Here is a 15,496-nt window from a genome sequence, read left to right on the forward strand (position 1 = left end):
AGCTTGGAAAAAGAGGAGCGCTACAAGGACACACTGGTTTGTTTTTGACTTTGGTTTATTTAAAAAACAAAAAGCCAAAAAAAACCAACAAACAAACAACTTTATATACAAAGTCAAACTGAAACCACGGATTATGGAAAGAGGCAAGAATTATGGGAAACGGAAGAGGGCTGGGCCAGAGCCAATACCACATTCTGAACACAAGAGCTAGAGAAAGAAGTGCTGGTTCTTCTGGCAAGTTGGGAGGTGGCTGGAACACAGTGTTCTGTTGGCAACCTTGACCCAACTCCAAGTGTTTCCTCGCATGGGCTCCATCACCTAACGGACACCGGAGCCTACGGGACTCGTGCCCTCTAGAGGAAGGTACATTTTTTGGCTGTGCCAGTTCTACACCCGTTCCTTCCATTTATTGGCATCAAACCTTATTCCGGGCTGGAAAAGCCTTTTTCTCCTGTCTTGCTCTAAAGTGGACGAGGACAGGAGAAAGCACAAGACTACAAGGACCCTGGGAGAAATTCCAAGGTTGAGGGCAGAATGACATTCTAGGGGTGCAAAAGATGTTGTATTTAGTTGTAGCTGGAACTGGGGTTCCTTACACATCCATCCACGTAGCACAAACCCCATTCTGATAGCTTGATCACCCCTGCAGAGGCTGAGCACAGAACTCAGCCACCTCTGCTGCGACTCCCAGGCCCTGCTCCAGCTGCTTTCTGGTACCAAAAAGGCTCTAATGTCATCAGGCTCCGTTGTAGACCTCACTAGACAGCCACTCAGTTGCTAGGTGCTGGCTCCTCCTTCTCTACCCAGCTGTCAGCCTGTGTGAGCACATGGAACACTGGTGAGGATGAGGCTTCTCCCTGTGTCCTGCCGCTAGCATACAGAGCACTGGGAGCAGGCAGGAGTCTAAGATCCCAGCGAACAGAGGACCAGCATGGCAAGGACCAGCATCCCAAGCCTCTCCACACACACAGAGCCTAGCTCTGCTCTGCACCAAAAGAAACTATGGCCACCCTTCACCCATCCTACCTTTTCAACTATCCGCTGCATCTCCAGGTGCAGTGGGGTCAGGCGCCTACGGAAGTCCTGCAGCTGCCGCTGAAGCTGGTTCTTCTGTCGTTCCGCCGTCCGGGCTGTCTCCTCCGCCTCCACTAGCCGGGTCCGCAACTCCTGCATCTCTGCTGCTAGTGTCTTATTTGTCACTTCGGTGGCTGAGAAACGGTTATGGCTCTCCTCTGAAAGATCGGTGAGGACATAGCAGAAAGGCTCTGTTCAGTCAATTGGCGCATGAAACCGAAGCCCCAGGTCTCAGGAGTGGTGTCCCCTTAGTCCCTGTCACATCTGTCCTGCACTCACCAAGCTTCAGTTCCAGTGTGTGAATCTTGTTCTCCAGGTAAAGGCGGCCGCTGTCTTGCTGCTCTGCACGCTGTAACAGGCTCCCCACATTGATGAGGCTACCGTTGTGAGGCACCAGGCCTTTGTGCTCTGTGGGGGCAGCACCTGGCTTTGTGCTCTTCCCTGAAGGGGGCAGTAGATCCAGGTTTCCTAGAGGAACATACGTGGTCTTAGGAGAAGAGAGTAGCCCACCATGGAAGCCCCACTCCCTTAGACCACAGAGCTCAAGACCTACCAAAGAGCACCTCTTCTGGAAGCCCGTCGTCCAGCACCTCGGCACGGCTGTACTGAAGACTCCGGTACTGGCAGATGTTCTGTGTCGCCACCCGACTGACCAGCTGCTTAGCCTACAGAAAACAGCAGGATACCTGCTGGCCACACACCTGCCTCGGGGGAGCAGAAGGAAGCAAGAGCTCTGGAAAGGCCCTCCAGAAGGACAGCAGGGACAGAAACTACCTGCTCAGCACTGAGCCGGATTCCCAGTGTGAGGAGGACCCGCTCCAGGTCTCGCCGGTGCAAGTAGCCACACCAGTTGGCATCAAAAAACACAAAAGCCAGAAGGCAGTCCAGGGGAAGCACGGCTGAGGGATCCAGCTCCTTAGGCTGCAAAGAAAGCAGAGAAATGGGCTTTACAGATAGTTCTCAAGGCTAAAGGACACAGTGCATTCAGCCTGTCACAGCCAGGGGCTGGGCTGACAGCAACAGGTCGCCCTCATAACTGGGGACTTGGGCTGGGGCTCCAGGCTTCTGTGGGCACATTCCCAGAAGAACATGCTATGTTCCCTAATCAGATCTCTCTCTGATCCACCCTTCCAGGGAGAGTGAAGGATTCTCCGTGAGTCAGGACCCACAGTTGGTCTCTTGTCTAGGGAAGAGGTCACTGGTGGGCATACCTCACCCAGGAAGGGCCAAACTTCCCACCACAAGGCACAGAAGGAGATAGGGTCTCACCATGTCCTGAAGAGAGGAGTATTCCATCTCAGACTGGTTTGAGGCCACCGAGCGAACCTCCGTTTCCTCCAGCTTTGCTCCTGCTACAGAAACCCGAAGCTCAACATGTGGCAAGGATGGTGGTGCACACACCTAAGACAGTGATTCTCAACCTGGGGTCACAACCCCTCTGGGAACCAATGACGCTTTCACAGGGGTCGCCTAAGACCATTGGAAACACGGATATTTATGATTCATAACAGTAGCAAAATTAGTTATGAAGTAGTAATGAAAATAATTTTATAGTTGGGGGTCACCACAACATGAGGAACCACATTAAAGGACCACAGCATTAGGAAGGTTGAGAACCACTGCCTAAGAGGAAAACTACCACAGCCAGTCCCAGAGAGCCACTACTCCCAGACACACCAAACTCCTCCTCTCCATCATCCCTGAGAAGCAGCAGGTCTGGGTCCAAAGCCATCTCACAGAGGTCCTCAGCTGCCTCGCCCCTGGGCTTCTCCTCTTCTTCTCCCCCTGAAGAGGGCCGTTTGGGCAGAAGGCCATCCTCCTTCTAAAGAAGCAGACCAAGGTGGTGAGGAGGTGCAGGACTCTTGTGACGCTAACAACAGTTGCTGACACTCAGACATCAGCTGTGTACTGGGCACTGTGTGGTCCACCATGTGCTCACGGGTATTTAATAATACCCGGATTCAGATCACAGCGGCACATCTAGACTCCTGGGGTAGTTCTCAGAAGTCACTCTTGGTTCTGGAAGCAATTATGTGTATATGACAATATTTGGACAAGAAGCCAAGCTACATTTTAGAAATGGTTGAAGACCAGTTTGTCCACTTATAAACCATCAGGCAATCCCAACTCTTAAGCAGTCTGACTGGCAGTTCTATGCTGCCATGGCTTATCAGTCACACTTCCCTCCCTCTTCTTGGCCATGTCCCTCACTCTGAGTATACACCACTTCCTAGCTATATGGCCACATGCAGGGTTTCACCTTCCTGGGCCTCTGCCCATCCCCAGCTTTCAAAGAATGGGTAACATAAAGAAACGATGCAACTGGACACACAAAGTGCCCAGAACAATGCCTGACCCACATGAGGGACTCGAATCATAAGCATTCTGTGTGAACGTCAGGCCACCCAGGGCTGAGAACAGTACTCACCAGTGTGTTGTCTGACTCGGCGGCTGTGCCCTCATTCTGTACCTCATCCTTGGACACCTTCACCTCCTCCTCTTTGACAGCCTCCTCCTCCTTGACCACATCCTCCTTGGCTGCCTCCTCCTTCTCAGGTTCAGGAGGAGATACAACTTTTTCTGGAAGGCTCAGCAGCGTCTTATAAATCCTATAGCCAAAATCCCTCTGCAGCATCTCTACAAATAGCTCAGCCAGCACCACTACCTGTCGGAAGAGGTGCAGGGACCATGGCATCAGGCAAGAGGACGAAGACACCGTTATCCCATCTTCATACTCGTGGCCTCTCCTGCACTTGCCTCGAAAGAGATCCTTTCTTTCAGCCTCCGCTCCTCCACAATCCCGTAGAGAGACAGGTTGACACAGCCAGGGCGTGCCATCACAGCAGGTTCTAGAGGAGGCGGAGGGGCCTCTGGGAGGTCAGTGTCCACATCTTGCTGTGTGGTGGCCTCCGAAGTCTCCGCGTTCTGTTTAGAACTGTCTGCTTGCTCCAACACATCAGGGGCCTGTTCGGTAGACTCTGCTTCCTATGACAATAGCTCAGGTGACCTTCTGGGCCCTAAGGTCAGGGTACCTACTTTTGAGATAGGGGCTCATATAGCCTAGGTTAACCTCAAATTCACTATGAAGTTGAGAACAACTTTGAACTCTGGATCTTCCTCTGCTTCCCAGTGCTTTACAGCTTGTGCCACCATGCCCAGCTTCCCTGTATTTCCCTAAGGCCCAGCCTTACCCCTGCCTCCTGGGGTTGGGGCGCTGTCTCTGTGGCTTTCTGCTGGCACAGTGCCTCCCACTCCTCCAAAGTGGGCATGATGGTCCACACGTCTGGCAGGTATACCACTACTGTGTGTAAACGCCGGGGCGGCCCTGGCTGTAAATACTGAAACTCGGCAAATCGCCACCTGTTCAGAGCCAAAGAAAAAGGAAGTCCCCAACTGTGACATAATCATGGGTGTACCACTCACAGACAAGTACCCTGTTTCCAGTCAGCATTCCATGCGCACATGCTGCACGCCAAGCCGTGAGCACAAACAGAAAGCCACACACCAAAGCCGCAGTGGTTAGGCAACAGGGAGACACAGTAAACAAACAGCACAGAGGAGCACTGGGGCATTCGCGAGTATTGGGCGTGGCCTGGGGGTCAGCTGCCACCGCTCTCAGACATGGGTTCTCAGTCACCTCTAAGCAGTTAGGGGTGGGCAGACGTCAGCTGTGGCAGGAAAGAACCCAGAAGCCAGACTCCTGACACCCCACAGCGAGCTGGCCACACGGGGAAGGCCACTCACCACTTGGTGCAGGTGCTCAGGTCAATGCCAGTCTGGGCTTGTGCACAGCGGATGGCTGTGCGCACCAGCACCTGCGGGTCTGCCTGGGGGTCGAGGCCATCCAGGGAAGGAGACCACTCACCCCCAACCAGCACTGCCTCTTCTTCTTTCCGGCCCAGCAAAAACTGCAGAGAGATTGGGGATAACGAAACATGGCCTGTGGCTCCCATGTGTGAGGCAATGCTACTGCCCATGAGGAACTGAGGCAGTGAGGGGTAAAGGCCACCACCTGAGGTGGGGCTCTACAGCCATTCACCCAAACCAACCACCTGACTCCTCTTCAGAGGGGGCATCTCTGAACTACACTGTCCTGCTGTAAAAGTGAGGGGCCCTTCAGCTCTCAAACACTGAGTTTCTGTGTTACTGCTCAGGAGCCAAGCTGCTGAAAATGTGGCAGACCGACCGAGCAGCACACCTTGCCTCCCTTATAAGGCACTCTTACCTTTAGCTGCTTCAAAGGGTGCTCCGGCGTCTCCCTTGGCTCAGCCATGTCATCCACAAACAGCATGCAGCAGCGATAAAACTCCTCCAGGCCCGGGGAGGAGAGCAGCAGCACCTATGAAGAGGACAGGGTGCTCAGCCACGTTCTGTCCCAGCAAGAGTACGGTCACAGGAGCCCAGGCAACTGACCTTGGAACTGTAAGTGGGGTCACTGTCTGCAGGGCTGGGCTCAGCACCAGTGTCTGGAGCTGCCTCCTTCTCTGAAGAGACCTGAATCCGACTTGGGTGGTGGAGGGAAAAGGGCTGGCTCAGAGGGAAGGCTGACAGCCAACTCAAGTGAACGGAAAGAAAATCCGAGGGGACCAGGAGGCTGCGGTAACGTCGCTGGAGTTCTAGGAAGTCACACACAGGACTGCAGGAAGACAGAAAGGGAATCCACTGAGCAAACACTCTGAGTATTAAAGAGAGCAGCTCAGAGGTTAAGGAACATGTGCTGTTCTTACAGAGGATCTGGGTTTGGCTCCCAGAACCTACATGGAAGCTCACAACTGTCTGTAACTCCAATTCCGGAGGATCTGACACCCTCTTCTGACTTCCATGAGCACCAAGCACACATGTGGTACACTTACATACATGTAGGCAAAACACTCATAAAACTAATGTTTTTGTTTCTTTTAATTTTAAAAAACTGCAGGGCAGCAGGATGGCTTACAGTGATTAAAGGCATTTGCTGTGCAAGCCTGTTCATCCTCATGGAAAGGTGGAAGGAGAGAACCAACTTCACAAAGTTGTCCTCTGGCTCACATGTGTACACTGGCAGGCATGTGTGCCACCCTGTCATACATTGACACTGAATGAATGAATGATGAATGAATGAACGAGCGAATGAACAAAACTGCAAAAGACTACAGCATTTTACTCAGTTTGAGGAATAAGGACACAAATAAGGCATCTCCCAAGTGGTAAAGATGGATCCTGTATGACCACTTGACTCATAAATTCCCTATAGCAAAGAAGTCAAACTGGGAAAAGAAGGAAAAAAAATCCCAATGCATGACACAGAGATGGTGATGATCTCTTTCCTTTTTTTTTTTTTAATTATTTATTTATTTATTATGTATACAATATTCTGTCTGTATGCCTGAAGGCCAGAAGAGGGCGCCAAACCTCTTTACAGATGGTTGTGAGCCACTATGTGGTTGCTGGGAATTGAACTCAGGACCTTTGGAAGAGCAGGCAATGCTCTTAACCACTGAGCCATCTCTCCAGCACATCTCTTTCTTTCTTTATGTGTATCTGTATACGGGAACATGCACCTTTGTGCAGGCTCCCACAGAAGCCAGAGGCAGCAGATTCCTCTAGTGCTGGAGGTACAGACGGGTGTGAGCTGCCTCATGTGGATGCTGGGAACTAAGCTCATGTCCTCTGGCAGAGGAGTATGGACCCTTAACAACTGAGCCATCTCTCCAGGCCCACGCATGGTCATGGTCTAAATAGACAAGTCTCTAATCAGTAACAGAGCTCAGCTGCCCAGGAGAAAACTGTGAGACCTGACATGACAAGTCCTTCCCAGAAAAATAACCACATGCAACATAAGAGCATCACATGAAGAGGGTCCTGCAAGACGGCTGGGCAGGGAAAGACACAAAATCTGCCACCTGAGTTCAGTCCCTAAACCCCAAATGGTAGAAAGAATGCACCAGCTCCTGAAAGTTGCCCCTCTGACTTCCACACAGGAGCCCACACAAATGAACACACACAAACGAAAAGTAATAAATGAAAACATTTTGTTTTAAAGAGTGTCCGACTCACTGGTAATTAGAAATGCAAATCAAAGCCGGGTGGTGGCGGCGCACACCTTTAGTCCCAGCACTCGGGAGGCAGAGGCAGGGAGAGTCCTGTGAGTTTGAGGTCAGCCTCCTCTATAAAGAGCTAGTTCCAGGACAGCCAGGGCTACACAGAGAAACCCTGTCCTCAAAAACAAGAAGCCAGGCAGTGGTGGCACATGATTTTAATCCCAGCACATGAGAGGTAGAGGCAGGTGGATCTCTGTGAGTTGGAGGCCAGCCTGGTCTACAGAGTGAGTTCCAGGATAGCTAGGGCTGTTAAACAGAGAAGCCCTGTCTCCAAAAACAAACAAAACAAAACAAAAAAAAAAAAAAAAGAGAGAGAGAGAAAGAGAAAGAGAAAGAAAGAAAAGGTAAAGGAAAACAGTGTTGGCAAAGGTACAGGAAACAAGGACTTTGTGCCCTATTGGTGACAATGTAAGTGGATACAGCCTCTGAAAAAGAATTCGTGATAGCTATCAAAGTTGAAAATCAGGCCAGGTCATACACCTGTAATTCAAAAAGAAAAAAAAATGTTGGCATAGTGCTTGCATCTGCAGTGCCAGTGCTGAAGAGGGCAAACAGGCAGCTCCTGAACAACGGAGCCTGCCGGCCAAGTCCCAAACCAGTAAGGGACCCTGTGTCCAAAACAAAAAGCTAGATAGCACCTGAGGAATATCTGAGGTGGTCCTCTGGCTTCCACCCATGCACCCAAACATGATTACACACCCCCACACACATGAACAAAAGTGCGCACACACATGAACAAGACTGACTAGTACATACTAACACAGAACTACTCGAAGACGTGACGTGAAAAGCAGAGCAGCAAGCCACATGCAGCAGGATCCCACAGGCCACCAGGTGACACAAAATACCCTCTTGCGCCCTAATAGGCCATATCCCATTTACGCTAGAAACCATTGCTTTTGCAAGGCAAGTCTAAGTCCCTTCCTGGTTGTCACTCACCTGTCCACAGTATAAGGACTGAGATGAAGCCGGTAAGGAGGCAGGTCATGCCGAGGTTTCTTAGCACCCCAAGGCTCTCCACCAGCCCGCTGTTTGCGTTTCTTCGAGTCATAGTCATCACTGGAGGCAGAGCCATCCCCAGAAATAAGAAACATATTGTTATACATGTCTTCATACATAAAGAACTGGAAAATACCTGAATCCTCAGCATTAAATGAATAAAAGCCAGACAGTGGTGGCACACACCTTTAATCCCAGCACTCAGGAGGCAGAGGCAGGTGGATCTCCGTGAGTTGGAGACCAGCCTGGTCTACAGAGTGAGTTCCAGGACGGGCTCAAAAGCTACAGGGAAACCCTGCCTCAAGAAAAAAGAGAGAGAGAGATAGAAAGACAGAAAGAAGAAAATAGTATATAGCTCAGTGGGAGGACACTTGCTTAACCTGTGGAGGCCCTGGGTTCAAGTCCAGCACCACATGCACATACAAGAAGCTATCCTAGCACATATGTGACAGATTATTAAAGACATTAGAATAGACACGAAAAGGCTACAATTTAAAAAAAAAAAAAAAAAAAGAACAGCTTTAAAATAATGAAAGGCAAGCCAACGAGAAGCTTCAGCAGGTAAAAGCACTTATCAAAGAGCCTGGTGACCTAAGTTTGATCCCAGAATCCCCATGGTGGAAGGAAAGACCCTCTCTGCAAGTTGTCTGATCTCCACATATATATATTCACAATAAGTAAATAAGTGGAAAAAATCTTTAAAATAGTGGGGCTCGGGACATACTCTAGAACCTTTCTTCACCTGCTGGGCAGCCTGAAGGCTCTGCATTTAGGATTCTCCCTGTGTTTTATGCATGAGCACACACCAGCATGCCACAATGCACATTTGAAAATTGGTTCTTTCCTTCAACTATTTGGGTCCCAGGGATCAAATTCAGGCCATCAGGTTTGGTGGCAGGTGGGTTTCCCTGCTGAGACATCTCTCCAACCCACGTTTCAGGATTTTTTTTAAGACAGTTCCACACTGAACTCTGTAGTTCAGGCTGGTCTCAAACCTTCTATATAGCCCTAGCAAGTCTCAAACTCATTACCACCAATCCTCTAGCCTCTGCCACCCAGGTGTTGGGAATGAAGGTGTACACTACCACATCTGCCTTAAAATAACTTTTATTTTATTTTTGGTTTTTCAACACAGAGCTTCCCTATAAAGCCCTGGCTGTCCAGGATCTTACTTTGTAGATCAGGCTGGCTTCAAACTCACAGAGATCTACTTGCCTCTGCCTCCCAAGTGCTGGAATTAAAAGCATGCACCACCATACCAAACTCTAGTTTTTCTTAAATAATAAAAATAAGTATTTTTAATTGGATAAAATGGGGGGGGGGGGACCACCTTTTGCTCCAGTAACTCCATCCTTGAAAAACTATCCCAGGAAAGTTGGGGAAGGGAGGGTGCAGTATAATGCAAAAATACTGACCCATGTAATGAGTACATGCATCCCCACGGACAATTTAGTGGCTACAATAATAATCCAATCACTAAGGCAGTCACCAAGATGACACTTCAAGGTCCTGTTTTCGGTGGTGTAGGCACTGGTAAGCTGCACTTGCTCAGGTCATGTACCCCACCCAGAGTCATGGAAGCAACTGTAGGTAATGTGGAAGCCAAAAAAAGTGATAAAAGTCGAATCAGGACAGAAGGAGTTATTTTTCTGTGGGGTGAAGTTCCCCAGTAGGTTGCCTAAGCTCTAGTGGATGGCCCCACACCCAAACTCTGGGTTAAAAAAAAAAAAATGAAGGCAAGAAGGGTAATGTTAGGGAGACGGGAGGAGGGGAAGACTGGAGTAGTGTGATTGAGATACATTGTATGTATGCCTGAAACTGTCAAAAGAAATTTAGACTAAAAAAAAAAAAAGAAAAAAAAAGAAAAGAAAATAGAGGTAGCCGGGAAGAAAGGGTTCAGGGCGGGGAGCTGAGAGGCTATGGAGGAGGAAATCAAAGTGCATTTTAGATATGTGAGAAATGTGAAAAATAAACTTTTAAAGAAGATGGTGGCTACAGTCTGGGAAAACAGCTAAACACATACAAATACCTTGACCTCTGAGACGACAGTCACAGACCATGCACTTGTGTGCAGAAAGAAACTAGAAAGGTCACAGGGAAGGTGAAACAGGAACCGTTTTCCCAGGCAAAAATTACTTTCCAAACTCTTTAGTACTTCCTGCCAACAATAGAAAGGCTTCAAAGAAGGCTAGAACTGCACCTTTCAGTGTTACTAGTTTCTTCTCTTTTGTTTCGAGACAAGGTCTTAAGTCACTTGGGCTGGCCTTGCACTCCTAACCATCTGTGACCCCAGAGTCAGCAGGAAACACGTTAGCAGTGGAAGCTGCAGAATCCAGGCCTAAATAAAGCCCTGAGCTGCTCACAAGAGCAATGGCAATGTTATTCCCTGCATCCTAGAGTTGGGAGTTTAACATAAAGCTGGGCCTCTGGGCAAACCACCTATATGATAAGATCCTTTATAAACTGGCAGTTTCCCTCAGTGACTGATTCCCGCTGCACATTCTCACTCTGACAGGCGGTAAAGTCCCCTTCCCAGGATGATGTCTCCTTCTCCAAACGCTGTAACCCAGAAGCGCCTTGGCCAAGATAATACACTGCAGGTTTGCACCAGGGCCTGGCAGTCAAATACAATCACCAGCACACATCCAGAATTTACACTGAAAGCAGCAAGGCCACAGTCATTGGTTCCTAACCAGGTCACATAAACCTTCAAAGTATACACTACAGTTCTGTACTAAAGGCTTGCGCAGGCTCTCAGAATGGCAAAGGGGAAGGGCCTTGCAAACTGGAGACCAGCATGATGCACTAGATGAACAGAGTAGGTGCAAGCCACATCTAGGAGGAGAGGGGAACAAAGGGTTTCAGTAATGGAGACGATGTCGAGACCAACCCTAGACAAATCTAGGTCCACAGCAGCCTTCCCCAGAGAACAAAGGCTGGCTTCTACATGGGGACTGGCTACATCACCTCCCCTCAGCTTTCCTCAGAGTTATGCCATGCTTATTCCAAGTGTTTGCCACTAGACTGCTTTTCAGCTCTTACTGGCATGTGAGAGTCAAGGTGGTACCCTTCCTGTACCACCTTATTCCAAAGAAAATCACAGCACAAGGGAATTTTCTACATTGATCTTGTGGGGGCAGAATGGTAAGAGATCAAAAATATATAGTCAAATTCTAGGTGGCAGTAGCGCATGCCTTTAATCCCAGCACTTGCGAGGCAGAGGCAGATGGATCACTGTGAGTTCATAGCAAGCCTAGTCTACGAAGTGAATTCCAGGACAGTCAGAAATGTTACAAAGATAAACCATGTCTCAAAAAACAACAAAAACAAAAGGCTGAGCAAAACCTCTCAAGAACAGTGAACACACAGGAGGTGTGAACTTAAGATACACTGAGTACGCTCCTGGAAACTCGCAAAATGTGCAGATGATAAAGGACCACAGGAAGTCTCAAGAGCCTGAATCAACCACGCTTGCTCTACAAGAGGGCCAAGAAAGCTATGTGTACAGGACAAAGCCTGAACTTTTGAATATACTGCTGCTTGTGTATTGTAACACTGTTATACAAAATATACTTCACAGAAGCCATTTAAATTAGGAGCTAAAACATTCTGCAACATTCCTTTTTTAATGTTACTGTTTTCTTGTAACAATTCTTGTAACAAGTCTTATATCTCTGTGTTAAATACTAGAAACAAAAGGAAACTTTTTGAAGTATCTGGCGCTGAGGAGATGTAATGACACAGTTGTAATTCCAGCACCGGAAGGGGCAGACAGGAGGATCTCTAGGCCTTGCTGGACAGTCAACCTAGCCAAAATCGCGAGCTCCAGTGAGACAATCTCTAACACAAACAATAACCAATAGAGTAAACTCACCAACAACCTCCTAGCTCCACATACACCTGGACAGACCTCTATACAAATTCATAGAAAACACACACAAAGTATCTCAAAACCATACTGAAAAAGGAATGAATGCATAAGCAACCTAGGCGGTGCACACCTGAAAACCCAGCCCGTGGGAGGTAGAAGAGAATCAGGACTTCAAGGTCATCCTTAGCTATATACTGAGTTCAAGGCCAGCCAAGCTACGTAAGACCTGTTTCAAAATAAAGTATCTCAGCTGGGTAGGTGTGGGCAAACACCCCAATAATCCCATCACTAGGCCGGCGAGCAAAACAAAACAACGAAAAATCTCAATGTGACATTTTGGAATATGAATCTCACGTATTGAGTCTCAACTTTGCTGAGGTAGTATATAAAGCTGTTGCATGTGTATATATGCTTCAATGTATCTGCCTTTCAAAGACAAGGGACTATCAAGCTGTGTCTATCACAGAAAAAAGTGTTAGTGTCAACAGTTGTCAAAGGTGGACCATGGCTCCTAGAGGAATGAAACGGAGCCTCTGCCCCACCCGTTTATCCTCTTACCTGCGGCTCTGGTCCAGTCTGCCATGAGGACCCCGGGCAGGAAACCTGTTCAGGTGGCTCAGGTGAAGTGTGTGGGATGTCTGGAAGAGACTCAGGGCTGAAGAAAGGGAATGGCTGGTGACTTAAAAGCCCTAAAACCCCGTTGAGCTTCCTCCTCCTCTTCCTGGGTCCCAAAGTAACCCCTTCTGTTCCGAAAGCATCTATATTAAAGTAACAAGTCCTTTCCTCAAAAGTACCCCATACAGTCACACCCCAACATGCATGCCACCAGTACTCACGCTTCTGAGGGAAAAGTGGGGGAATTCGGTGAGGCTGAAAGATCAACTGTGGCTGAGCTCCCAGGATCCCTTGCTTCTGGCCCAGAGCTGCCACATGCAGAAGTGGGGGTGCTGGAGACTTCAGTAAGGGCTGAGGGAAAACAACCACGAAGTTCAGAGGACCCCAGCATTGATACCACGGAAAGACAGCCATCCCACCCCTCAACAAAAGTCAGGGCACAGGTCTTCATCTCGCCCTCCCCTTTTCAGTGCGTGTGCTAAGGGGAGATAAATACCTGGTTGGAGAGTGTCTGCACCTTGACGGCATTCCAGGGCACGGCCTGGCCTGGGTTATATGCAGCCTTCACCAGCACCTTCTCACCCAGCTGGGGGAGCCGACCCTTCACCACACTGCCAGTGCACAAGCAAGGGGACCTCATCAGGTGGGCCCTGGGACGAGCTACCCTGACTGCCCCCCTCAATGCTCTTCCCATCGAGATTTTTCACCTTGCAGTAAATTAGCAAAGCATTGGCGTTAAAGAGCGGGCCCACCAGCATGGAGACGGAACTGAACTCAAGAACCATCTCTTCCCCAGAAGAGAGGAGCCTCAAACCTACCTTAGCTGAAAAAAGACTTCTTCATCTACCACCCCAAAGTAATCATGCAAGCTGGTAACAATGCCAGTGAAGACCCGTTGCTTCTCCCCACCCTGCAAGAGAAGACAGGAGGTCAAAAGCAAAGGAAGCCACCTTAACAAGACCATGCTCTGCCACGAGGGCCTCTCCTCTAGCCACCAGAGCCCCGGCTCATGTGATCACACAAAACTTCACAGCAAACACAGCCTAGCTATGAAGAGGGGAGAAACCAACTCTTCGTGTTCATGCTTCTAGGATTTTCAGTTCTTTAATCCTAAAAGGTACCAGAAGATCTCTGGCAGATACTAAAAACTCCCCAGTCTAAAACGTGTCTGAGTTCCCCGGCCCTGGCCCACAACCAGGAAAAAAACAAAAACAAAAACCAGGGATGTTGATAACTATAACACAAGAGAGAACACACACCAGATACCCAAACATACCAGGATAGCCCTCAAAGAGAAACTCACTAGAAAGGGCACCCAACATACCTGAAGGTGCCTAGCATTTTGGGACAGGTCTGTGGCCACAGGAGGAGTAAGCAAACCAGGAGGAGGACCCAAAAGAGATGTTGAAGCCGCGCCTATGGGGAAAGAGAAGCAAGCTCCAGAAACTGCACTCACCCACCCTAAACACTAGAGACAGCCAGAGGATCATGTAAACCCAGAGGTCAAAGTGGCTCCAACCAATTCCTCAGACACTCAGGGAAACACCCAAGAACCAATATTTTTGGGAACCGAGTCCAGAGTGCAGCCAGGTAAGGAAGGTAAGCACCTGAGAAGTTTCGTCCCCCTGGAAGTGGGTTGATCCTCTGGCGCTTAAACTGGGACATTGGGAATGCTGTCCTTTCAAGGTCTTGGGAAACCTTCAATCGAAAAAGAAAGATGTTAATAGCTCAAATGGAAAGCTTCCACCTATTACCTGGGAAATCCTAATGAAGTAAAGGTTTTAAGATGAGGAGGTGGGTCCTAAAATGGAGGAATGGAGAATGTAGAGGAAATGAAATGGATAACTACGTTACTCCAGTTTGATCTGACTATAACCTAACGGTGGGGGCTAGTGACATGCTGGGTTACAGGGAAGGAAACTGGAGTTTTGAGATCAGGAGACTTGCCCAAGGCCACAAAACAGGTAGTGACAGAGCAGGACTCACACCCAGGTCTCCCAACAACTTAGCACTCGTTTCACTAGCCACTGGCACCCTTAGAGTGGCTGGCGGAGTGAGGGGCTGGAAGAGCTCCGATGACATTCATTCATTCATTCAAAAACATCCGCCAAAACACTCCACGCAGGGCCCGGAAAAAATGGAGGTGCGAGTAGCAGGGAGGTGATGCGGGCCCTCTCCCGGAAGCCCGCCCGTCGTCCTCTCTCGGACCGGCTGTTGGGAAGGGAGCTGTCCAGCCGGCCCTAGCCAAGCGGCCTGCAAGCCGCTCCCTCCTCCTAGGTCCAGACCCTCGCTCCGGCCAGCGCAGAGCCTTCCAGAGAGGCCACCGTGGGAGGACCACAGCGCTAGGTTTCGCCTCCTCCCGCCCGCCCCCAGGGCCGAGGCCGTTGCCAGGGAGACGGAGCTTGCAGTCCGGAGGGGGCCTCGGCTCTTTCCGCCCGGCTGGCACATCTTCGCTGATCAGACCTCTGCAGCCTCGCTACCCGGGAGAGACGGAGAGGCAGAGGCGCGGCAGGAGGCCCCCAACCCACCTGCGGGCCAGGGCCACGACACCAGGGGGACAAAGACACCCGGAACCACCGCAGCCGCTGCTGCCACCACCACCGGAAACGCCTCTCCGGAAGAGCGACCACTGGTCGGAAGCTGCCACTCTCCCGGATATGGTACCTCCCTCTTCTCCATCGACCTCTCCCTTCCCCCACGCCAGTCGGCCATCCCGCTCCAACTGTGGAACGGAAGTGCGCCTTCCCAGCTCTGATAATGCATTCGGAAGCCGAGCTCAGTGGTGTCCTCGCTCAAGTGTCCCATTAGGAAAGTAGGCTTCGGAGCATTGGTTCCTGGTTCCAAGGCGACTGGAACT

General features: G+C 49.7%; 1 protein-coding gene across 1 annotated transcript; it reads right to left on the reverse strand.

Annotated features, from left to right (window-relative positions):
- Positions 1-43: 43 nt before the first annotated feature.
- On the reverse strand, positions 44-15,378 carry Ccar2 (cell cycle and apoptosis regulator 2). The gene is made up of 21 exons (XM_041672946.1): positions 15,168-15,378; positions 14,247-14,337; positions 13,964-14,055; positions 13,458-13,549; positions 13,136-13,250; positions 12,861-12,990; positions 12,583-12,679; positions 8,094-8,213; positions 5,488-5,710; positions 5,300-5,413; positions 4,819-4,982; positions 4,266-4,434; positions 3,832-4,059; positions 3,503-3,739; positions 2,752-2,896; positions 2,344-2,426; positions 1,849-1,995; positions 1,628-1,739; positions 1,354-1,542; positions 1,027-1,232; positions 44-815 (listed from the first exon to the last, which is right to left on the reverse strand). Exons 2-21 carry the CDS (start codon positions 14,302-14,304, stop codon positions 771-773), a joined length of 2,766 nt encoding a protein of 921 aa, XP_041528880.1. The 5' UTR covers positions 14,305-14,337; positions 15,168-15,378; the 3' UTR covers positions 44-770.
- Positions 15,379-15,496: the final 118 nt, after the last annotated feature.

This window comes from Microtus oregoni, unplaced genomic scaffold, assembly GCF_018167655.1.
Source record: "Microtus oregoni isolate MIOR12 unplaced genomic scaffold, Mior012 000001F_ref0000356, whole genome shotgun sequence".
Taxonomy (NCBI): domain Eukaryota; kingdom Metazoa; phylum Chordata; class Mammalia; order Rodentia; family Cricetidae; genus Microtus; species Microtus oregoni.

Bases quoted from the DNA above. Each gene is read 5' to 3' on its own strand.
- Ccar2 (XM_041672946.1), bottom strand. From the start codon at position 14,304: ATGTCCCAGTTTAAGCGCCAGAGGATCAACCCACTTCCAGGGGGACGA. The intron at 8,214-12,582 runs GTAAGAGGATAA...CTCTGCCTCCAG, and splicing joins AGACTGGACCAGAGCCGCAG to TGATGACTATGACTCGAAGA. The intron at 4,060-4,265 runs GTAAGGCTGGGC...CTATTGTCATAG, and splicing joins CCCAACCCCAGGAGGCAGGG to GAAGCAGAGTCTACCGAACA.